This window comes from Schistocerca piceifrons, chromosome 2 (genome assembly GCF_021461385.2).
Source record: "Schistocerca piceifrons isolate TAMUIC-IGC-003096 chromosome 2, iqSchPice1.1, whole genome shotgun sequence".
Lineage (NCBI taxonomy): Eukaryota > Metazoa > Arthropoda > Insecta > Orthoptera > Acrididae > Schistocerca > Schistocerca piceifrons.
Window position 1 is genome coordinate 291,190,383 of NC_060139.1, and position 24,795 is coordinate 291,215,177.

Genomic DNA, 24,795 nt, shown 5'->3' on the forward strand with positions numbered 1-24,795 from the left:
ACAACAACAACAACGACATCCAGCTGCGTGTTCCATTTATTATTTTACATATGAGAATTGTTCCTGCTTGTATGAATACATGGCCTCATGTGGTAAGGACACATTTACTTATATCATGTCTTGAATTGTTAGTCAGAATACACTGATCCTGCTAACATACTAAATGCCACTGATCTTTATTAATAATTTCACTAATAGGGTATATAATAATTTACCTTCTATAATGATGAAAACAATCAATTTTTGACAATTAATGTAATTGGATGGATAAAAAATCTACTCACCAAGCCATAGCAGAACACACATAAAAGAAGGTTATAACTAGGCAAACTTTTGGAGGGGAAGGAAGAGGGGTGAAGGAAAAGAATTTAAGAGGTGTAGGAAATGGGGTAGATTTCAGAAAAGTCATGCAAAACTGCAGGTCAGGGGAGACTTTCCATATGGTGTACTTGGTGAGTAGATTTTTTAGCTGTCCAATTATATTAATTTACCTTACATGTAATTCAATTTTATAACAGTGTATGCAGCCATTTACAGTTCATATACTCACCTTAGATGGTTCTGTAGGTCTATGGAAATGACTTTTTTTTGTCTTCACAATAAACAATCCATGTATGTTTCACAATTTGGTGATGCATATAATTACAGATGTTGGATAACTCTGTTCCGATAAATGTTTGTTATGCAGGTGATATCTGAGAAGGTGAAGTGAACTATGAAACTAGTTACACCTTACATACAATTTCCATAGTCATATAAATGATTACTCTTTCTGTACATGACTTTTATGGTCCTAAATAACAACAGGTTTCAATTTTTCTCATTTTTATTTTTTAGTGTAAATGTTTGGTCTTTGAATTACATAAAATATTTCATAGTAATCATATTAGAGATCATTACTGTTTTCTCTGAGGGCCATGTCCTTTAATTCTGTCATGCCCACTAGTTGATAAGGGAAACAGGCTATCCCATAGTGACATACGATCTTGATAATATAGCCCATTCTTCATTGTCAACTGTGAACCTATCTCCAGATACACCTGTCTTGAAGTTGTCAAGTTTTGCCACTCCACATTCACAAAATCATTTCTTTCAGATGTTGGATTGCTGAAACATATATATCACATAATACATAATTCATGAATTTTCTTCAAAGTGAAAGTACAATCAGGTTAGTGAACAAAAGTCGACCTGAAAATTAGGTTTCAGAGCCAAGGACTCCACAATTTGACAGATACCACTATGAAGATGTTTTTATTTACATGCTGTAGCCTACAAATTATAGTGATACTGCTGTGTTCACGACTAGAATTAACTGCAGACATATGTGTTTACCAGAAGTTTAATGCCTGCTATGTGAAAGTGGCGAAGGAAAGTTCTTAACTGAAGAGAGAGGTTAGATTTATTCTTTAATGATAGTTTAGCTAATAATAATGGTTCTCACAAACTGAACAGGAGCATTTTGTGCACATAACCAAACTTGTGTCACACTTCATGTAGCACCCTAGTGAAGGGCCTAGAATAAATTCTGTGCTGAGAATTAAAGAAATTTTGACAAAAAGAATGTATTAAATACAAATCAAGAAGAAATAAATAAATTTTTGATGGAGGCATTTTCAACAAATATTGTTGTTGTCCTTAGCAATGGAGTCAAGCAATTCTGCATTTACGTCCATAAAAGATTCCCAGAAATATGAAGGATTAATTTATTAATGAATAACAATTAAATAATTTGATAATAATTACACTGTAGAAGAACTTATTAATGTTTACAGCTCAGAACACTGGCAACCAGAATTGTAAATCGATTTAATGGGTGGCTAGTGGGAGGTACTATTACATGAGATCTTATACAGCATTCCTATTTGAAGGAAAATATTACCAGTTTAAAATATTGACTTTTGAATTGAACATATTGGTAGCAGTTTTTATCCATGCTCTAGGCAATCATTTAGGTAGTACATTAATACAAGAACTAATTATGTATGTGGGTGATTTGCTATTAGTCTCATTGTGCACTGCTCATCAAAGCCTTAAAAAGTTTGCAAAAAAAGGGATAATAATAAAACTACACAATGCAGGAATTGAAGCCTGGGAATAAAGGGAATCAAAGCCAATCTGGAGAGAATTCAAGAAATAAAAGATTGCCTTGAACTATAAAGTTACATTCATTTTTGGGCTTAGCTAGTTTCTACAGATGTTTTATAAGAGAACATGTGAATTATGTTAAACAGTTATGATACGTGATTAAAAAGTGCAGAAATTGTTTTTCTTAAAGAATCTTTATTTATCAACATAAAGTTTGTACCCTTCGGTGGAATCCCCCTCAGATATAACAGACTTTTGCCAGTGCTTTTTCCAATCTTGGAAGCACTTCTGGCACTCGCAATTCATTATGGTGTACAATCCCTTCAGTAATTCTGTTTTTATCTCATCAATGTTGGCAAAATAACGTCTTTTCATGGTTCTCTTCAGCATCAGGAATACAAAAAAGATACAGGGGGCCATGTCTCACAAATACAGTGGCTGAGACAACATAACAATTCTGTTTTTTGACAAAAATTATGAACAAATATTGAGGTGTAAGCAGGAGCATTATGATGATGCAATTTCCAGAAGTGGCTTGGCCACAGTTTTGGTCATTTTCTTCAGGCTGCTTCACACAAACAGCACATAGCTTTCAGGTAGTATTCCTTATTGACTGTACGACCATAAGGCAGGAACTCATTATCCCCTATCCTACTGCAATCAAAGAAGAACCTTCACATATGATTGAACTTGTTGAATTTTTTTGTCTTGGCTCTTCAGGCAGTTTTCCTTGGAACAACTGGGCCCTGGTTTCAATGTCATACCAATATACCCAGGTTTTGTCACTTGTCATAACCTTCTTTAGAAGGTCTGGAACGCTGATGACTTATTTCAGCAATTCCTGAGCAATATCTATGCAGTGTCATTTTTGGCTGAAATTCACCAATTCCGGAACAAATTTTGCTGGTACATGTTTTGTTCCTCAAACATAAAAAAAAATTGCTTGGCATGAGCCAAAGGATATGCTGACTTCATCAGAAACCTCTCTGATGGTGATTCAGTGATTTTACAGAACCATTTCCTTTACTTGTTCCACATTCTCACTAATTGATGTGCTAGGGTATCCAAGGCAGTTATCATCTTCAACATCTCCTTGATCCTCTTTGAAATCCTTATATCACTCATAAACTTACTTATACAGGGTGTGACAAATAAAATGGCCTGGATGAGTGAATAACATTGGATATGAATGTGTGCATACAACCACACCCCAACAGGATGGAGCAACTGTCCACATAGCTAGCCTAACCTTGGAGCACATTTACACAATCTTCATGCCTGACAGAGTTGGTGGCAGAGGTCAGTCTGGTTGTGATCTAGGTGGCAAGAACTGCAGCACAACATTTCAGGTGATACTGCAGCAGTTCCAGCAGTCCAGCTTTGATGCTTCTTCAGCAAATTGCTGAGCAGGGCCCAAACAAGCCAAGCAATGAACGGTGGTCACTTTCAGCATCTGCTATAGTTAGGCTAGTACTGTATTTCCTTTCTTCTCCTGTGTTTCTTTGTACATGGAATTCTGTTCTCTGGGCCACTTTTATTTGCTCTGCCCCATAGTGGATTTGTCAAAAGTCACAGTTAACATTTCAAGTATGATGTTGCACTTTATTCCATTTTTCAAGCAATATTTGATGCAAATTCTAAAAGATCCATCTTTTTCTGAAGTAAAAATTTGCCAAACACTCAAAAAAAACGTATAACCATTTTGGCTGTCAAGAATAAAATAAATATTCAGACAGCTGAAAATGCAAAAATGCACTGGAACATGTGTACCAGCAAGGTATTTTTATTTAATTGGATTTATAATGCCCACAAAATTAAAAAATTCCCATTACTTTTTGATCACACCTGGAAAGGAAAGAGATACCTGTATAATAGTTGAATGATGGGCTAACATCTAGCTGAGATCCACATAGGGTAATTAAGAGCCACAGCAGCTCAACATACTGGTAAGAAGCAAAAAATATGCTTTGGTCTCATATATAGGGTGACACAGAAAAACGGGAACATTTCCACAATCCAATAAAACTAGAAGTGATGAAGGAAAGAAATTGCATTCATAGTGATTGAAACCTTACAACTTTGCCATGTAAAAAACACTGATGTCATTTATCATTTTTTTTTTAAATTACATCCTGCTACCATTGTGTCAAAACTGTCAATGCCTACTGTTGGATGAAGATGTTATGAACTTTCGTTTCACCTGCATTGAATAACTTTCCAAACATTCAAGAAGCCTGATTTCAACAGGACTGAATGACATGACACACTGCATGACAATGAATAGCATATGTGCGAGAATTGTTTGACAACCATGTGATCTCACAATTCGGTAACAGTCCCTGGCCACCAAGATCACCAGATTTATCCATTTGTGATATTTTCTTGTGGGGCTACCTCAAAAAAAAAGTCTACATGACTCGGCCAAGAACCCAGCATGAGTTAAAACAGAGAATTCCGGATGCAGTTCACAGTATCCCAGCTGAGATGTTGCAGCGGTCAATGAGGAACTCAACAGCTGATTTCACAAATGTATTCATACAGGAGAATTACATCTGTAAAGGATGTACTTTTTTAAAAATGATAAATACCATCAGTGTTTCATAAATGGCAAAGTTGTAAGGTTTCAATTACTATGAATGCAATTTCTTTCCTTCATAATTTCTAGTTTTATTGGATTGTGGAAATGTTCCCGTTTTTCTCTGTATATGTACAAGACCCAGTACACACACACACACACACACACACACACACACACACACACACACACACACACACACAGGGTAAACATTAATAAAACTAGAATGAGATTTTCACTCTGCAGCCGAGTGTGCGCTGATATAAAACTTCCTGGCAGATTAAAACTGTGTGCCCGACCGAGACTCGAACTCGGTTGGGCACACAGTTTTAATCTGCCAGGAAGTTTCATATCAGTGCACACTCCGCTGCAGAGTGAAAATATCATTCTGGAAACATCCCCCAGGCTGCGGCTAAGCCATGTCTCCGCAATATCCTTTGTTTCAGGAGTGCTAGTTCTGCAAGGTTTGCAGGAGAGCTTCTGTAAAGTTTGGAAGGTAGGAGACGAGATACTGGCAGAAGTAAAGCTGTGAGGACCAGGCGTGAGTTGTGCTTCGGTAGCTCAGATGGTAGAGCGCTTGCCTGCGAAAGGCAAAGGTCCTGAGTTCGAGTCTCAGTCAGGCACACAGTTTTAATCTGCCAGGAAGTTTCATATCAGCGCACACTCCGCTGCAGAGTGAAAATCTCATTCTGGAAACATCCCCCAGGCTGTGGCTAAGCCATGTCTCTGCAATATCCTTTCTTTCAGGAGTGCTAGTTCTGCAAGGTTCGCAGGAGAGCTTCTGTAAAGTTTGGAAGGTAGGAGACGAGATACTGGCAGAAGTAAAGCTGTGAGGACCGGGCGTGAGTCGTGCTTCGGTAGCTCAAATGGTAGAGCACTTGCCCGCGAAAGGCAAAGGTCCCGAGTTCGAGTCTCGGTCGGGCACACAGTTTTAATCTGCCAGGAAGTTACATTAATAAAACCGACAAACTACAAGGACAGATTCCTGACTAGAAATGATGGATTCCTTGTGTGGTGCATGCTGTGTGATTGATGCGGTGTACTGTAAGCAACAAAAAAATGGTTCAAATGGCTTTGAGCACTATGGGACTTAACATCTGTGGTCATCAGTCCCCTAGATCTTAGAACTACTTAAACCTAACTAACCTAAGGACATCACACACATCCATGCCCGAGGCAGGATTCAAACCTGTGACCGTAGCAGTCACACGGTTCCGGACTGAAGCGCCTAGAACTGTACGGCCTCATCGGCCTGCTGTAAGCAACAGAATGGTCCAGTATTCATGTCTGGAACAAGCCAAGATGGTGTTTGTATACAGCCAAGCACATGGAAATGGTCAAAATGCAGCATGGCTGTACCAAAACAAGTACCCTCACAGATACCAACCATATCACACTAAATTTCAAACCCTTTATTTGGCTTTTGTGTGATCATGGGTCTCTTCAAACAGATGGATGTGCAGGAAGATCACGGACTGTGGGTAACTCAGATTTGGAGGACCAGGTTCTACATGATACTGAGATGAACCTTCATGCTTCCTGGTAATGTGTCAATTGACATTACAGTGTCTAGTACTGTAGTACACCTTTGCAGGATACACCGATATGATTTTAATTTACAGTGAAGCTCACTATAATGGAAGAGAAGTTCAATGCCTGTACCATGGGTACTTTTTAAATTATGTGACTACATCTGATCCCATCTCTGTAAGAGCAGAACGATGGCTGTGGGAAAATGGGAAATTCATAAGCAATAGAGCAAACTGCGATGCACCAAGCAGGCAGCGCACTGTTGTATTGGAAGAAGTGCTTCATCAAGTTGAAAAGAACTCATCAATGAGTACATGAGCTATTGCACATGACTTGCATGTGCTTCACTCGTCTGTCTGGAGTGTTCTGCATGAACAGTAACTCCACCCATATCACCCTAAGAAGGTACACTGCATGCTCCCAGTGGATTGTGTGCCATGTGTAAATTTCTACACTTGGTGTTTGCACCACTGTGTGGATTTTCCTCAGTTGCCATGGGGACTTTTGTTCACAGACAAAGTGCATTTGAATGGGAAATGTGTTTTGAATGCTCAAAATAGTCACATTTGGAATCCAAAAAAACCACAAAGTCATGTGTACATGAAGATTTCAGCACACCTTCAGCATTGATGTCTAGGCAGGTATCTGTGATTATCATGTGATTGTGCAGGACATCCTTCTGCCCCTCTAATGTGTGTCACGTACTTGATATTCCTGCAACAAGTGCTGGCAGAGTTTCTGGAAGATGTACCATTGGACATTCAGCATGAATTGTGGTTCCAGAATGATGGTATGGCAGCACATGTTGCAATTCATGTCCGAAACCATCTGAACATAGGCTACAGGGACAGATAAATTGGTCAAATGGGGGGGGGGGGGGGGGGCAGGAGCTTAGCTTAACTTAGTGTAAGTATTATAACTAGTTTACTACCTTGTCTTACTTACAGGGTGTGAAAACTAAATGAGAGGTATAGCTCACAAGCCAGGGTTTTTCTTTCATAGTCTAGTCTGTTACCTGAACGGAAGTTGCTATTTGTGTTACTACTCTGTCACAAGCTTTCAGTAGTAGGGCGTTAGAACAATTTTCAGGACCTATGAAGGTGAAGCTGGTGGTGCCCTTTCTGTAGGATTGGCAGAGATCTTCATCCTATGACCTTCCCCCAGGGAGGAATCCTTGGGGTGGGGGTGGAGATGAGTAATCTATCTTTGAAGTCTGTCATCTTTGTTTCTTTGGTTGCACCATTCTAGTCTTACTACTTTTCCTTTCTTTCTTCTCCACCAGGAGTATCAGGTCTATTGTCTCTCTTTCCACATTCAATGGTTTCCATTGTGGAAATCCCTCTGTTACCCAAATATTAAAACTTGTTTTCAGAGGAACACCAGAAATGTAGCAACACATAGGCAGTTTCTGATCATAGATAATCACATAAAGTTCATGACCAGAAACGATACTTACTGAATGTTCTTTCAGAACAGATAATCATGGAATGTTTAGTCTCAGTTAACTGGAAAGTTAGATTCTACATGGAAATGATGCAGACCAACTGCACACCAATGTTGATAAAAAATGAAGTAACCGTGGGTAATCATGGTTATAACGTTTAATCACAATTGAGTTGTCTCTGCACTGCACCAATGTTAAACACTGGTTAGCAATAGACATTCAGCTAACCGGAAATTTTACCACAGCTAACTCCGTGTGTTACAAAGGAAAGCACCCATTATAGGTGCAGAGATAAAGATAATCACTGTCTGATGTACTTATGCATGCTGTTCAATTTTTTATAGTAATTTGGGCATTGTTACTGCACTATGGAGAGCAAGAAACGGATGACAAATATCTCAAAATTGGAAATCAATATACTTTCAGAGCTGGTTGGCTGAAATGCAAAAATTTTATAATGCAAACAAATGGATGGGTCTGTGCTTTGTTTTGTGATAGAAGTATACTATTTTGAGCAAAGTGTATTTTATACAAATAAAGTGTTAATTGCTTATAAACTGCATATGTATTTGAAGTCAAATCAACCATTTGCACAACTTCTATATAATTTTATTTCACTTAGTGTACTGAATTGTGGTATGTAGTGGCATAATGAGGTAACAGACAGATTTTTAAATACAGACTGACAAGATTTTCACAACTGCATACAGCTAGGCCTCTGAGCAACAATATCTCATATTATTAATTTGTGGTCATGGGTAGTTTGATAGTCAAATGACAAATATTGATTTTCTGTTGCAGAAAATATCCATATTATTTCACCCAGGAGACTGAATTCGTATGTGAGAACAATCCACTGTACCAATGACTTCCGGAAATCATCCAGTACACTGAAACCTTCTACCAAATAATGTAATTCTGCTCAAGAAGGAAGCTTTATATATTGTGGAGAAATTGCTGCTCTGGTCCCCAATACATCACTGATCAATTTTGCACCATCATACTAAGTACATTAGCACTGTCACCAGTAACTGTATCAAATGCACCAGTTGCCTATTCCATTAATGTCATTAGACATATGTTCATGGGTGAGACAAGATTAAATCAATAAGTATGAAATTCCAACCTCTCATTGATTTGACTTAATAAGAATTACACTGTTTCTTTTGAATGACTTTAATCTCTCTTCAAATTTCCTGTCACTGCAATCTTTGAAAGGATTTCTCCTTTCTGCAAGTGTACCAATACAGTTGCAGCAACAATTTACATGAAGAAGATATAACATTTCTTCATCTTCTAAGCTATCTCATCATCATCATCATTTAAGACTGATTATGCCTTTCAGCGTTCAGTTTAAAGAGATCTTAGGAGTCCCTGGTTTGTCAGTTAGAGGTGGGACTCCATCACCTCCAAAGGTCCGAGGCATTTTGCTCTGGTTGTTGCCAGCATCATATTTAAAGTACCAGGGAAGCAGGTTGCTAGCCTTACTTGCCCCGAGTCCTATTGAGTTTTACCCCTAACGATTGAGGGACTAACCGGTGGATTTGGTAGTCTTTGCCATATGAGCACAAAGGTGACCACGACTCAGAATATGTCCGAGATGCCCAGCCTTATTCCAAAGTAACTGGCTATGCTATCTAAAAAATCAAAAAATGTCACCATCTTAATATGGCACATGTTTACTTTATTTTAGCCATGATTGTAACTAGACAAATATGCCTCTGACCTTGGTCAACAATAACCACAATCAACTCCCTCATATAACTTTAAGTGTAGTTGGTGCAGTTAAATGTTTGGTTGATCAGGATTAAACGCTGACTTAACTGCAATTAACTTTTAATCAACATTGGTGCAGTCAGCCCTATGCATGAATGTCATCCAGTTCATGTAATTCAAAGGGTTGTAAAAGTAGAAAGAACTTGTTCCTCAGAATTTCAGTTTGTTACAATAATAATTTGATGGGAATATGCAGTGCAACATATCTCTTGAAGTGTTACGCAACATCCATTTAACTGATGAATGATGGCCACAACAGTCAAAAGGGATGCTGTGCATCTGCAAGGTGGTATAATGATAGCAGCTTTCTACACTTCACAGTACCTGCTGGCTTGGCAGTATTCCATGCTGCGCAACCCCAGATTGGAGTAGCAGGGTGCTCCATCGAGAAAACGACATGCCGTGACAATGACACTTACATCATGGAAGACAAATGAAGCTCAGTTAAACATCAGATTAGAACTGAACTGGCATTATGTCATACAGAATGAATTTAATGTCATAGTGACTGTATGAACAAGAATATTATGTGAATTGTCGCCTTATCGTACCAGAAGAAGCAAAATAATTGTGTTTTAAAAGAAGTGCTTTCTATTATTTAGTAAAAGTTAAAGATGTAAAAAAGTTTGCAGATTCCAGCAAGAAGCTACAATGGTAAAGAAGTCCACATAAATATAAATTGGTTTGGGCATTATTTCAAGATGCAGCAGTTCAGAACTTCTGGATAGGAGCACTTCACACACATTTCAGGCTGCAGTGACCTATTGATTATTTATGTGTAGCTAATGCACCTTCCTCAGCAAATGTAAATTGGAATCATGTTTGAAGCTTCAGAAACTTGAAAAGGAAATGACAGAAAATGATATGTAAGTTTTAATAATAGTTACAATAATAATATCAGCAGCTTGTGCTTACCCAGTCTTAACAAAGTTAGACCACATTTTAGTCATTTTTTTAACAGTTGTATATTCTGGATCAGTACTGGTGAATGGTGGAAACAACACTGATATGTAAAACAAGTAGATCAGGTCATCATGATGCACAACACCTATTAAACAAATGAACACAATTTTGTTATTTAAAGGAAATAAAGAAAAATTGTTGACAAATCATAAAGAATGTAAAATCCATGCAGAAATTGTAATAGATATTTAAATTTTGATGTAATAATCAAAGGAAAAAAACACATTTCACAGCAATTAAAGAATAGTACTGGGCATCCAGTAAGTTCCCCCTGACCTGATGCTCTGGATGACTTTTCTGTAGCGCTTCCCATTTTCTAAACCTTACCAACCCTTTTCCAAACACTTTTCCTTCCCTTTCAACACTTATACCAAAATAAGGAGCCACTGACTCCAAAAGCTCGTACATTTCCACATCTTTTGTGTGTTTTCTTCTGCCAAAGCTTGGTGAGTAGATTTTTTTTTTATCTATCCATATTATATTTTCAAACACAGATTATTTTTGTTGATTCTTTATTCAGTATGGTTCACAATTTGCATTACAAGTTGTCATGGGTTGTAGAGAGGGCTTAGTAGACAATGTTTTGATAAGGAACCCATATCCAGAAATGTATCATTTGGATGTAAAATAAATTTGCAGATCGGACGATGTAAAATAAATTTGCAGATCGGACCACTTTCAAATCTCCTGTGTCATGGAACGCCCACAGCAGAATCAATGAGCTCTGACCTGTGTGCTCTATAGGAGCTGCCCCAAGTGGCGACCCTGCATTCCAGTGCACAAGGTGTATCTGTGACATGTGCCTTCATACACATGGTCCACAAACACTGGTGCATTACTGTGGAGAATCATAGTGAACTCTCCTCTTGCAGCTCTTGTTGTATTGGATGAAACTGGTATCTGGTGGACTCAGATTATCTGGAAACCATTTTCCTTGTACACATCTACCATTGTGTACTGTATCATGAAGTGGGAGATTTGAAAGTGATCCAATATTCAAACTCATTTTATATTCAAATGGTACATTCACAGACTTGGGGTCTTATCAAAACTTTGTCTTATGCATCCCCTCTACAAACCCTAGAAGCCTGTAATAGAATTGTGAAACACCATCTACCATATTTTATGCATTATAAGATGGATGACAGTAATGATTCCATTACAAAAAAAAAAGACAAGGAGCCAAGAAATGCAGTGAGCACAGGACAATCAGCCTCATTTCACATGCAGCCAAAGTGATGTTAAGAATAAGTAATGAGAGACTTGAAAAAGTCATGGAGGAGAATCTTGGCAAGGAGCAGTTTGGCTTTAGATGGAATATGGGCACCAGAGATGCAATAAGGCTCCTATGAATCTTGAGAGAAAGGTATATTAAAAAAGGAATATGTGCTTCATTGATCTAGAAAAGGAATTTGGCAATGTGGCTTGGCACAAGCTGGCGACTATAATGAGGGAAAAGAGAGTGGACTGGAAAACCAGAAGACTTGCAAACTCATTACATCTGGATCAAAAAGCCTCATCTGAAGTGAGAGGAGGAAGTACAAACTGGATTGGACTAGGAAAAGGAGTAAGACAAGGATGCTGTCTATCACCTACACTTTTCAACCCCTACTTGGAAAATATGGTTGACCAATGCTCATTAGATGACAAAGGAGTAGAAATTGGAGGAAGAAGAGTAGGGTGTTTGAGGTTTGCTGATGACATGGTCCTTCTAGCCACAGGGGAGAAAGAATTACAGGATGGATTTAGTGGACACCATTGAAGCTAATGGAAAAAATTATGGAATGAAAATTAACGCAAAGAAAACAAAAGTATTGGCACTAGGAGGAAATAAAGAAATAAAAATTATGCTGATTGGAGAAAAATTAGAACAGGTGCAAAATTTTAAGTATCTTGGAAGCAGGATGGACATTGACTGGAAGTGCAGCACAGAAATTAAAACAAGGATATCAATGGCAAAAGAGTCATTTTATAAGAAAAGGAGAATTTTCTGTAGCAGTCTGGACAGAGAACTGAGGAAAAGACTCATAAAATGTTTTCTATGGAGTGTTCCTCTGTATGGTGCCAAAACATGGACTTGGAGGAAGAAAGACAAAGAAAGGCTGGAGGCTTTTGAGATGCGAACGTGGCAGAGGACAGAAAGAAGAAGTTGGATGGACAGAGTAAAAAATGAAGAGGTACTGAGAAGAGTGGGAGAGAAAAGACAGTTACTAGATGTGATAAAAAGAAGAAAAAGAAACTGTATTGGGCATATATTAAGAAATAATGGTGGACTGATAAAAGCAGTTTTAGAAGGTTTTGTAGAAGGGAAAAAGGAGTGAGGAAGGAAGAAATTTCACGTACTGGATGACATGATGGGCGGTACAACATACAGCAACCTTAAGAAGGAAGCAACAGATCACAGAAAATGGAGAGGCAAATGACCTGCTAATATAGCAGGAAACTGATGGTGATGAGGAGGAGGATGGACCATAATTTTTAAGCAATTTTTTAAAAAAGTAACATTTTTACACTACCCAAGGAACTTCCCACCCCTCCTAAAGTGGTGTTTCAATGCCCACCCAACCTCCACAACATCCTAGTCCATCCCTATGCCACTCCCAATCCCAACCCCTTGCCATAAGGATGATATCCCTGTGGAAGACACAGTTGCAAAACCTGCCCAATCGACCCATGCAGCACTTCCTATCCAGTCCTGACACTGGTTTATTCTACTCCATCAGGGGCTGGGCCTCTTCTGAAAGCTGCCATATCATTTACCAGCTCTGCTGCAATCATTGCGCAGCTTTTTATATTTTTATATTGGTATGACTACCAACCAGCTGTCCACCAGAATGAACGGCCACTGCCGAAGTGTGGCCAAGAGCGAAGTAGACCACCCTGTGGCACGACGTGCAGCTGAATATAACACACCTGATTTCAATGGCTGCTTCACTACCCAAGCCATCTGGATCCTTCCCTCCACCACCAGCTTTTCTGAACTGTGCAGATGGGAGTTATCCTACCCATTCTCCATTCTTGTAACTATCCCAGCCTCAATCTACAGAAACATACTGTCCCCACACCCTCCCCCCAACAATTTCCACCCCCTCTGTTCTATTATCTCCTCCCTATTCTCATCTCCCACCTTGTTTATTTTCTGCCCTTTGCCAATGCTTCCACCCATTTTCCCCCATTTCTCTCCTTTTTTTTCCTCCCTTTTTCCCCACCTCCCTACCTGACAACCTCCTGAGGCTGCACTTGTTGGCATTCTAGTTCCTGCACACTCCACTAGACAGTGTTCATCTCTCTCCCCAGCCATACTCTATCATCCTTTTCCCTTCCTCACCCCCTTCCAGAGTGTTGCTCACATCCCATGCGATAGTTGAATTCTGGCCCAAGATGCTGGAGTTGGCAGTCATGTGTGCATGAGGTGTGCTTGCTTGTGTGTGTGAGAGTGGTGTATGCATGAGTGTCTCTTTTACTGTTGAAGGTTGTGGCCAAAACCATATGTGAGTGTCTTTCAGTTGTGCCTATCTGCAACTTGATGTGTCTTCTTTACAGTAAGCAGCAATCTGTCTTTTCCTACATTGTTAATTATTTATTTTTTATTTATGTATTTTATTCCCCCCCACTAACATCTGACCTCATTGTCTCTGTAGTTTATTTTCTGTCCTTTTATATCTATCTTTACTTCTCACTCGTTTATTCCCACCTATGATATGAGCTGCAAAAATGTTTTTTAATGTGCTGTCTTGGACCTCTTATTCTCTCTTCAGGATTTTCCTCATTATTTCTTCCTTTCCTCCTCAGATCCTTCTCACTTTGGATTCTAAATTATATACACCCATAAACTTTCCTCTTTGCTACCATGAAGGAAGGAACCAGAATTCTCAAAGCTTGGAGTATTATCTGCTTTCATTTATGTGTGTGAGTCTAGCACTGGCACTGACAGATGAACCTTCAAAAGGTAAGTCCTGGATAGTGCACTGTCTCTTGATGAACCTAATACATTTCTGAATGGAATTTTCCAATTGATACAGTTAAAATACAGTTTACATGAGATCCAAGTTCCCAATTGTATTATAGCAAACAATGGAAACTCCAGGTTGGAATATCAATAATATAAGGACAGAAATAGACTGCTACTCACCAGAAAGATGATGCACTGAGTTACAAACAGGCACAATGATAAGACTGTTACACTTTAGCTTTCGGTCAAAGCCTTCTTCAGAAAAGGGAACACACACACATTCATTCCCACAAGCGAACACACTTCACACACGTACAACTGACATCTCAGGAATGCATTCTGATCTGAGCTGCTGGAGATAGCAGTCATGTGTGTATGGGGCGTGCTCTTATGTAAATGAATGTATGCATGTGTTTCATTTTTTGAAGAAGGCTTTGGCTGAAAGCTAAACATGTAACAGTCATTTCATTGTTCCTGTCTGCATCTCAACATGGCATCTTTACAATGAGCATCAATGTATCACTTTTCTTATATTGCAAATTACGTAATACACATTTTAGGACTGTTTTATACAGCAGTGATAGTACTTATCTATCTGGAGCCAAAATGATTACCATAAGGTGTTAGCGTTCCAGGAATGTACACCCAGCTATACCTTCCTTGGTAAGTAAACTGGTAATAGTACACTGGTGAAGTGTTACTTCTGGATATTATCTTCGCAATACGGTCAACTGGAAATATTTCTATAGCATCAGCATACAACTGAAACACAGAAGTAAAAGGAATATCAGATCTTCAGTGCTCATTCCTATAGCAAAAAACGCGTGTGCGCCCACACACACCACCCTCTCTCTCTCTCTCTCTCTCTCTCTCTCTCTCTCTCTCTCTCTCTCTCTGCAGAAACTGGTATCAGTAGTAAAATTGTTACCATATTACAAAAAACACTAATGTAAGTCTTACTCCTTTGTGTATAAATTGATGGGTGACTCAGAAGCAACAGTTAAGTTCACAAGTTTAGTAGGCATTATCTGACAGATTTTACTATGTATACACCACAGTATTCAGTCTAGCATAGTTTCATATAAATTCACAATATGAACAAAACAATTACTCTATATCAAGTTGAACTCTCAGAGGATATCGACTGCACACAGAGTAGGTCTGCGTGGCAGGCCACAGGCTCACTGACTGATAAGAGATTGTAACAGAAATGCTGAATAGTGTTAATGGGTGGAAAATTGGTGAAAGACACCACAGGTCTCGTGGCAACCTACTGACAAAACTTCAAGAACAATTCTTCAGGGCTGGAATCATGAATGTTCTCCAGCCCCCTATGTATATCTGCTGTAAAGATCATGCAAAATTAGGTAAATAGCAATTAGCACAGAAGTGCACATTATTCCCATGGTCCATCTGTGAAGGGGATCTGAACAAAGCTTAACATAGGGTACAATAAAAGCTACCCTCTTACCATGTGCTTCACAGTGATGTTCAGAGCACAGATGTAGATTTACACCTCACATTTTCCTGGAAATTAAAAACCCTGAACTTCTGTGTCAGTAGTTGGCCTCATGAACTTCAAGGCCAAAGAAGCACTCACATCAGTGAATGAGTTACCAACCATTGTCCTATTTCCCCTGACAACAGATATGGGATACTGTCAGTGCTGACAAGGAGCCTGAGCTGGTACAAGTTGCATCTCATGTTGGGATTTGAATCAACATTCTTGCAAGATCCAAAAAGAGAAAGAAGGAAAAGTCTAATAAGTTTTTGGGAACTCCAAAGTTAGGTGTGCCATGAAACCCTGTAGGGTCTGATAACCTCACCATGGAGCACCAATGCACACCAAAAACAACAGAAACCCTGTAAGCAAACAGCAGTTAGATTGGAAACCAAATCCAATGTGTGTTTCGTGAGTTTGCATATCGTCTCATCTGACATATGCAGGAATTTCTGTGAGTAGTTGCTGACCACCCAAGCTGCTGTTAGTTTCTGGTTGTGCCTCATGTTAGCACTACACTTTCATCTACATGACTAATCTGTGATTCATACTTAGTGCCTGGCACAGGGTTCTTTGAATCACCTTTAGGCTGTTTCTCTGCCATTCCATTCTCTAATAGTGTGTGAGAAAATGAACATTTAAATCTTTCAGTACACGCTTTGATTTCATTATTTTTTATTATGATTATCATTACTCCCTCTATAAGCAAGAATAAAATATTTCCACATTCAGAGAAGAAAGTTGGTGACTGAAATTTCCAGATAAGATCTTGTCACAATGAGAACACCTTTCTCTTGATGATTGGCATCCCAACCCACTTACATAGCCATGACACTCCCTCCTCTATTTCATGATAATACAAAATGGGCTGTCCATCTTTGGGCTTTTTTGGTGTTCTCTGTCAATTCTATATGGTAAGGATCCCAGCCCACACAGCAATATTCTAGCCAAGTATGGCCAGCAAATATTAAACAGGTAAATAGACACTACCTTGCATGATGTTGCACAAGCAACATCTTGAATGCCATCTATTTCTATCTGAGCCAGCTCAACACATCTTGAGGGTGATGTCATGCATCCTTGACAGCCAACACTCCACCATAACATGACCACCTCATCTGTACTGTGGTGCAACAAAGCACCAAGCATCATGCTATCCCTTGGCTCTGTAGCCAATTCAGACATGCTGCTCATGAATGTTGTGCTCTCTGTGAGTTCCCAAATGACATCAGTGGACGGAAATAGGCATTTCAGCCCAACCCAAAGAATAAAGCTGCCTACCCCATCCACATATAATGCAAACTCAAGTTGCTACCACAATGACCATGCAAAGATACCTACACATCAGAAATACAGGTCTCTAGTGTTGCATTAGAGAGACAGAGGTAGCACTCAAATTGGTCCATGAAGAAGTTCATGTCTATGCTCTGAATGGCTAGCTGCAGCACATGGGGTGAAGCCTACAACTATACCCCTCTACCAACTCACATTCCACATACAATGAGGTGACAACAGTCACCTCACTGCAGCCCTCACTGACTTCACCCCGTGACAACAATCACAACAAGGTCAATGCAACCCAGCATGCAGCATTTGTAAACAACCCACCCTCATCAAACTTGAGTGTGTATAGGTGCAGTGTGAGACAGAACTATGAACTGAACAACAACTACCAATTAGTCACAAACCCTGCCGTTTGTGCCCTGACGATCTGCAGACTGCTTGTAATGAGATACAGGAATTTGTGCAAGAGGGCATCATCTGGCACTAAGAAAGGCTGTAAGCTTCCCACATTAAGCTCATACCTAAGAAATATGGTTCAGTCAGTCTTAGTGGAGACTATAGAGTACTCAACTACAGTACTGTACATGATAGCTACCCTATACCTAACATCCAAGACTTAATGCATGTGTTCTTCGGAATACCAATATTCAGTGTTATCAATTGTAAGAGTGTGTATTTACAAATCCCAATGCATTCCAATGACATTATGAAAATGGCAGTCACCACATTGTTTGAACTGTACAAATTTCCCTTTATGCCGCATGACCTCAAGAATGCCGCACAAGTGTGGCAATGTTTTATTGATAAACTACTCTTTCAATATGTGTTCTGCTACACTATCTCAATCATGTATTCACCTTCTCCGACACTCTTGAAGAACATTTGCATCACCTAGAATAAGTTCTAGCTGCACTCTGACAAGATGGGGTTGCCATTAATGAAGCAAATGTGCAATTCTGAGAAATGCAGGTTATTTTCTCAGGCCATACACTCAGTGCATCAAGGCATCAAACTGAAACCAGAATGCATGGACACAGCGAAAACCTATCACTTTCAGAAACTTTTCCTGGCCCATGTCAACTCCTTGGACTCATTAACTTCTATCAGTAAAACTTTCCTCATGCAGCTACATTGCAGTCTCCTCTCACTAATGCCTTAGCTGGCAAAGATAATTGCACAAAAAGAAAATTGCATGTTCTGCGGAGATAACAGAAGCATTCCAATGGGCAAAGAACCGTTTAGCACAACCCGTTACTTTGGCACACTCTAATCCCAAATACAACTCACTCTCATGTCTGATGCAAGCGACACTGCGGTGGGGGTCAGAGACGGGGTGGTCAAATCACTCCCATTCTTTTTGAGGAAACACAGTCAAAGAGGTCAGCTTCTGATCAAGAGCTCTTCACAGTATGCATTGCAGTGAAGTTGGAAAATTGTACTGAAATGCAGGAGGATCTGCAACGAATTGACGCATGGTGCAGGGAATGGCAGTTGAATCTCAATGCAGACAAGTGTAATGTGCTGCGAATACATAGAAAGAAAGATCATTTAGCTACAATATAGCAGGTCAGCAACTGGAAGCAGTTTAATTCCATAAATTATCTGGGAGTAGGCATTAGGAGTGATTTAAAATGGAATGACTGTATAAAGTTGATAGTCGGTAAAGAAGATACCAGACTCAGATTCATTGGAAGAATCCTAAGGAAATGCAGTCCGAAAACAAAGGAAGTAGGTTACAGTACACTTGTTCACCCACTGCTTGAATACTGCTCACCAGTGTGGGGCCCATACCAGATAGGGTTGATAGAAGAGTTAGAGAAGATCCAAAGGAGGGCAGCGCGCTTGGTTACAGGATCATTTAGTAATCGCAAAAACGTTACAGAGATGATAGATAAATTTCAGTGGAAGGTTCTGCAAGAGAGACGCTCAGGAGCTCGGTACGAGCTTTTATTGAAGTTTCGAGAACATACCTTCACCAAGGAGTCAAGCAGTATATTGCTCCCTCCTACGTATATCTCGCAAAGAGACCATGAGGATAAAATCAGAGAGATTAGAGCCCACACAGAGGCATACTGACAATCTTTCTTTCCATGAACAATATGAGACTGGAATAGAAGGGAGAACCGATAGAGGTACTCAAAGTACCCTCTGCCACACACCATCAGGTGGCTTGCTCCCTCCTACGTATATCTCGCGAAGAGACCATGAGGATAAAATCAGAGAGATTAGAGCCCACACAGAGGCATACTGACAATCTTTCTTTCCATGAACAATATGAGACTGGAATAGAAGGGAGAACCGATAGAGGTACTCAAAGTACCCTCTGCCACACACCATCAGGTGGCTTGCGGAGTACGGATGTAGATGTACTTCAGCAAGGATATTGAAGGCCGCCAAGTGACCAGGCACACAGACCACAAACCTCTGGTAGATACTATCAGGAACGTGTCTCATGATGCCATTCCACAATGATTCAGTCGTTTGACCTTATAGCACAGTATGTCATTGACATATGTCATATCCATGGTGCAGACAATATCCCTGCAGACTACCTTTCAAGATTCTCTCTAATATGACAAAGGGCACATGGCAGCTGAACAAATGAACAACCTGAGCACTTAAGACCTCTTCAATGGCCATGACAAACCTTTGCATCAAATATCAGTCTCTCCCCATGTCTCACAAACTCTGCTCTGTAACATTTCACAGAACAGGCCACAATGTGCCATTAAATATTTGAGCAGTTACATAACCTGTCTCTCCCCGGCATCAGTGTGATGGTCTGACTGATTTGTGTGGGCCAACATCAAATGAGACTATTATCAAACATAAAGCTGTCTTACATGCCAGTGTGGCGAAACAGGCCCTTACGCATAGCCTCACTTTGTGTGCTTTCCCTTCCTGAAGATCCAGTTCCAGCCTATCCACCTCAACTTTGCTGAACCTCTGACTGAGTCAGAAGGACTTCATACCTCCTATCCATGATTGGCAGGACATCACAATGACTAGACGCCATACCCACATACAACATCACAGCCAAAACATCCACACAGGCATTCTCCTGAGATGTGGATTGCCTGCTTCAGCACCCCCAAACTGATTACCACCAATCAGGGCTACAAATTTGAATTGGTCTTCTGCATTGCCTTGTGTCACCTCTGTGGGATTACCCACACGTGGACTACCACATTTTTCACCTGCAGACTAATGGCCTCAATGAGAGGTGGTAAAAACCCCTGAAGGTGGCCCTCACATGCCCTTGTGGTTCATGGACTGAGATGCTCCTGTGGGTCCTGCTTGGCATTTGCTCCGGTACAAGGATTACCTATGGGCATCTCTGGCAAAGGTTGTCTACAATGAGCCCTTTGTCTTGCCTGCAGACTTCCCTTAGCCTATGCCTGACTCAAAAGAGACATTCTTACCCACGCCAGTGCATCATGTTCAGCAACATATTTGGAACACGCACGTCCCATGCCCATCAACTCATTCAACACCAAACATGTACATCCACAAGGACCTCAGCTCCTGCAATTCTGTCATGTTGTGAGATGATGCCGTGCGTGCAAGCAGCTCTGCAGCCCCCTATTCAGATCTGTACAGGATGCTCAAACACTGCCCACAAACATTCAACATTCTAGTGCATAGCAAACCGATGACTGTCTCACTTGCTTGACTTAAACCTGCTTGGGTGCTCTAGGATAACTCTGTCTCAACACACCTGGATGTCAACACAAGAGTCAACAAGGGCAACAACCAACACACATCACCCATGTCACCGCCAACCTCAGATTTTATGTGAGCCAGGCAGGACTTCGATGAGCTTCTACCACCACCCATTTCACCCATCACACCATCTGAATGATGATATGGCCATGTCAGACACCTTCTGCAACATCTGGCACAGCACCATATGTATGGCATCATGATATCACACAGCACCATGAGAAATGGTCTGGTCACACCCCATGCAGGGCCAGTCAGGGTACAAGCAGCCACGTGCACCAGCTTACACCAACCATCATGTCTCACAGTACTCTATATTCCCAGTGTGGGGGACTGTGTTGAGTATTGACCTCTACGCCAACACCTGAACATCTATGGCTGGCATGTGGTGGATGATCTTTGGATAGAGAGAGAAGTATGGGAGTGTATTTTTGACTAGCATTTGATGTAGGTGAATGAAAAGTTACTTTCATGAAGAAAGCCTATGTACATTACATGTTCCATGTGCTATTGGAAGAGCAGGTCCACTCATCATACAGGGCTATTGTATCAGTGTACTCTGGAAGGGACCTAACTGATATACGGTCATGACCAGAAGAATGGCATTTATTAAGTGATTGAAGCTGCTTCGCTGTACTGAGGATATCTACTTCTAAGTTAATCATGCTGGTAACTGTTTTTGATTTGTATTCTGGAATATTTACTTTGTCTTCTCTGATGAAGGAATCTTGGAAAACTGTGTTTAATATCTCCACTTTAGTGGCACTACCATTGGTAATATATTGGTGTCACACAGTGAAGGTATTGATTGTATCTTGCTACTGATGTACTTTACATATGACCAGAATCTCTTGGATTTTCTGTCAGATAGTCGAGACAGAATTTTGTTTCGGAATCTATTAAAAGCTTCTCCCATTGAAGTCCGTATTAAGTGTCTAAGTAAAACGTCTACAATCTTGGAGATTTTGTGTCCTTTTAAATTTGGCGTGCTTTTTCTGTTGCTTCTGCAACAGTTGTCTGACCTGTTTTTTGTACTATGGCGAATCAGTATCACCTTTTATTAATTTATTCGGCACAAATCTTTCAATTGTCACAGGTTCTATTTCTCTGAATTGAAGCCACATCTGGTTTACAAGGATTGAAGAATGTCAGTGAATTTTTATCTACTTTTTTAAATCAATATATTTTGTGTTTATTTTTGGTGGATTTGGATGTTACAGTGGTCAGTCTTGCTGCAATGATGTTGTTATCACTAACCCCTGTATCCATCATGATGCTCCCTATTTGCTCAGGATTATTCATCACTAAGGGGTCAAGTATTTTTTCCCAACCACGTGCACTTCAAGTGGACTCCTGCACTAATTGCTCAAAATAATTTTTGGAGGAAGCATTTAGTACAGTTTCTGATGATGATTTCTATCTACCATTAGCTTTGAAAAAGTATTTTCACCAACAGTGAGGCTAGACTGAAGTCACCACTAACTGTAACTGTATGAATGGGGTATCTACTGTATATGAGATGATACTCTAGTTTTGTTTGAACTGCCCAGCATAGGAATTGACAATGCCTATTTTTTGGATTATGAACTTTTCTTTGATAATTGGTTGGTGAGTGGCTGAAGGGGCAAAATCTCTCAGCCTCCTCACATAACATAAACATCTCGTGATCTGCAACATTTTCGCCGGGACAGATCATGGTCTTCGGCTTGGGAGCTGAATGAAGGGTCTGAATCAGAGGTTCAGGTGCAAACAACACAGCATGTGCTGTATGATAAGAAATATTTGACCCCTTTGAGTAGACCCCACATGGACTACACACAAGCAGCTACTCAGGTAGCAGAGTACTTATGGTATGTATTTGCAGCTTCCCTTGCTGTGTAGACCCAAAGAAAGAAAGAAAGGTGCTGCATGGTGAATGGTAACCTACTCTGTTTCCTTTTTTCAAGGTTTTAATAATAAATAATGATACTGAGTTTAATTAGTAGCTGGGAATTACATTCACCTGTTTCTTAAGTTCAAACTCAAAAGTAGTTTCCTTTTTCCTCATTCACACACACCTGATACTTGCAATAGGACATGTCAAATCACAAAGGACACCATCTCACAGCTATGTTTCATTTTAGAAATTACTTTCCTATATTCATGATCAGTCACTGTACTGAAGCTTTTAAACACACCAGTTAGTAAGCTGCCATGTTCTTTTGTGACACAGATATCATGCTGAGCTTTCATTTCTCACTCACTTGGCCGAGTCCAATCCTGGAGTTGTTTGTTATTGGTTCAGTACCGAGGTAGAAAGTTTTCAGCTCTCTGCTGATTTGGCGTGATCGTGGAGTATTCCGTTCGTACATGAAAGATATGGGAAAAACTCTCTCATAATTTTCACTCATATCTTCTGCCCAGGAAGTGTTGCGAAGAATTTCTGAAATACAGAACCAAAATATGCTCAACAAATGTCACATTGATCTGCATATATATACAAATTCAGTATGTTTTTCTTATTTTTATTATTGAACACAGCAAGCTGTCCAAAATTTGTGTTTCTGCAGATCACTGTGTTTGAACTGACTATACAGCATGAAACTAATGATGAGATGATGAGGATGATTCAGTTACTACACATTCTTCATAATCCAACAAATGCCGCAGTTATTCTAATGAATTTCAGCCAAAACTAATCTATATAACAAATCAATATTCCCCGAACAGTTGAGTATCCTGTATTTGTGACAGCCACAACGCAAGTCTCAAGAAAGAGGGTTGAAAGAAAATATGCAAGATAAGAAAATTGAGCAGAAAAGGCACAAGACATGCAGATGATTTATTATGAAGACAGAGAAGAATGGCTGCACAAATATTCAGTCAGATATTGAGAAGATTTTGAAGTGGGGCAAAGACTGGCAACTTGCTTTAAATATTCAGAAATGTAAAATTGTGCCCTTCACTAAATGAATTGTTTTAAACATTCAATAATGTAACATAAATAAATAAATAAAATCAAAAAATGTAGTACCCTTGTAATACAGAGTATCAATGAGTCAGAATTTGGATCAATCAGCACTTACAAATACCTGGGTGTAGCTCTTTGTAAGAATAGAAATGGAACACTCATATAGGCTCAGTCTTAGGTAAAGCAGACTTTGGTCTATTTGTAGAATAATAGGGAAGTACAATCAGTCTACAAAGCAGACTGTTTACAAATCACATTTATAGCCCATCCTAGAAAACTGCTCTAGTGTGTGGGACCTGTACCAAATAGGTATAATAAGGGGTGTTGAATATAAAGATAATGGCAGCACAAATAATTATAGATTTCTTTGACCCATGCGAGTGTGTCTCAGAGACACTGGAGAAACTGAGCTAGTAGACACCTGAAGATGGATGCAAACTGTCTGCTATGTCTGATACTATTGTAGAAAATGATCTATGGATGAACAAATAACAAAATAAATAAAATTCTACATCTATATCTCCATACTCTGCAACACACTGTAAAGTGTTTTTCAGAGGAATTCACAGCAATAAACTAAGACATACTTACCCAATGAGACAAAATTAACACCAAAGAGGAAGAAAGAAAGAAAGCAACACAAAAGTATGGTACTTTTGTAAGTTATTTGGATCGATGTACCACAACTTCATTTTAAACATGCAGCTGATGAATCAAAAACTTTTTTCATTTGAGAACTATTTTAAATTGTTTTCTTGTAGCAGTAATGAAATTATGCAAAAATGTTTTGACTTATTTTGTAAAATAGAAATTCTGGCAGACCTATGTTCTGCTGTCATTGGTCAGTGTTAATATTTCTCATTACATGTAATACACCCATGCCCATACATCTGAGATAAAAATTGCAGCCACATTGTCCAAGCTAAACTGTGATGGAACAGCACAAAGACACAATATAGATTGCAAAATCATATTTGAATTTCCTATCAACTTCATTATCTGCTTCATT

General features: G+C 39.6%; 1 protein-coding gene across 1 annotated transcript in view; it reads right to left on the reverse strand.

The window, feature by feature from the left end:
* Positions 1–808: 808 nt before the first annotated feature.
* LOC124775333 (esterase E4-like) overlaps positions 809–24,795 on the reverse strand; it is a 72,124-nt gene continuing 48,137 nt past the window's right edge. Inside the window, exons 7-10 of the mRNA XM_047250164.1 lie at positions 23,080–23,258; positions 14,943–15,090; positions 10,329–10,461; positions 809–1,107 (exon numbers count right to left, since the gene is read on the reverse strand). Coding sequence (XP_047106120.1) covers positions 897–1,107; positions 10,329–10,461; positions 14,943–15,090; positions 23,080–23,258 — 671 coding nt within the window. The 3' untranslated portion in view covers positions 809–896. The remainder of the gene's footprint in view (positions 1,108–10,328; positions 10,462–14,942; positions 15,091–23,079; positions 23,259–24,795) is intronic.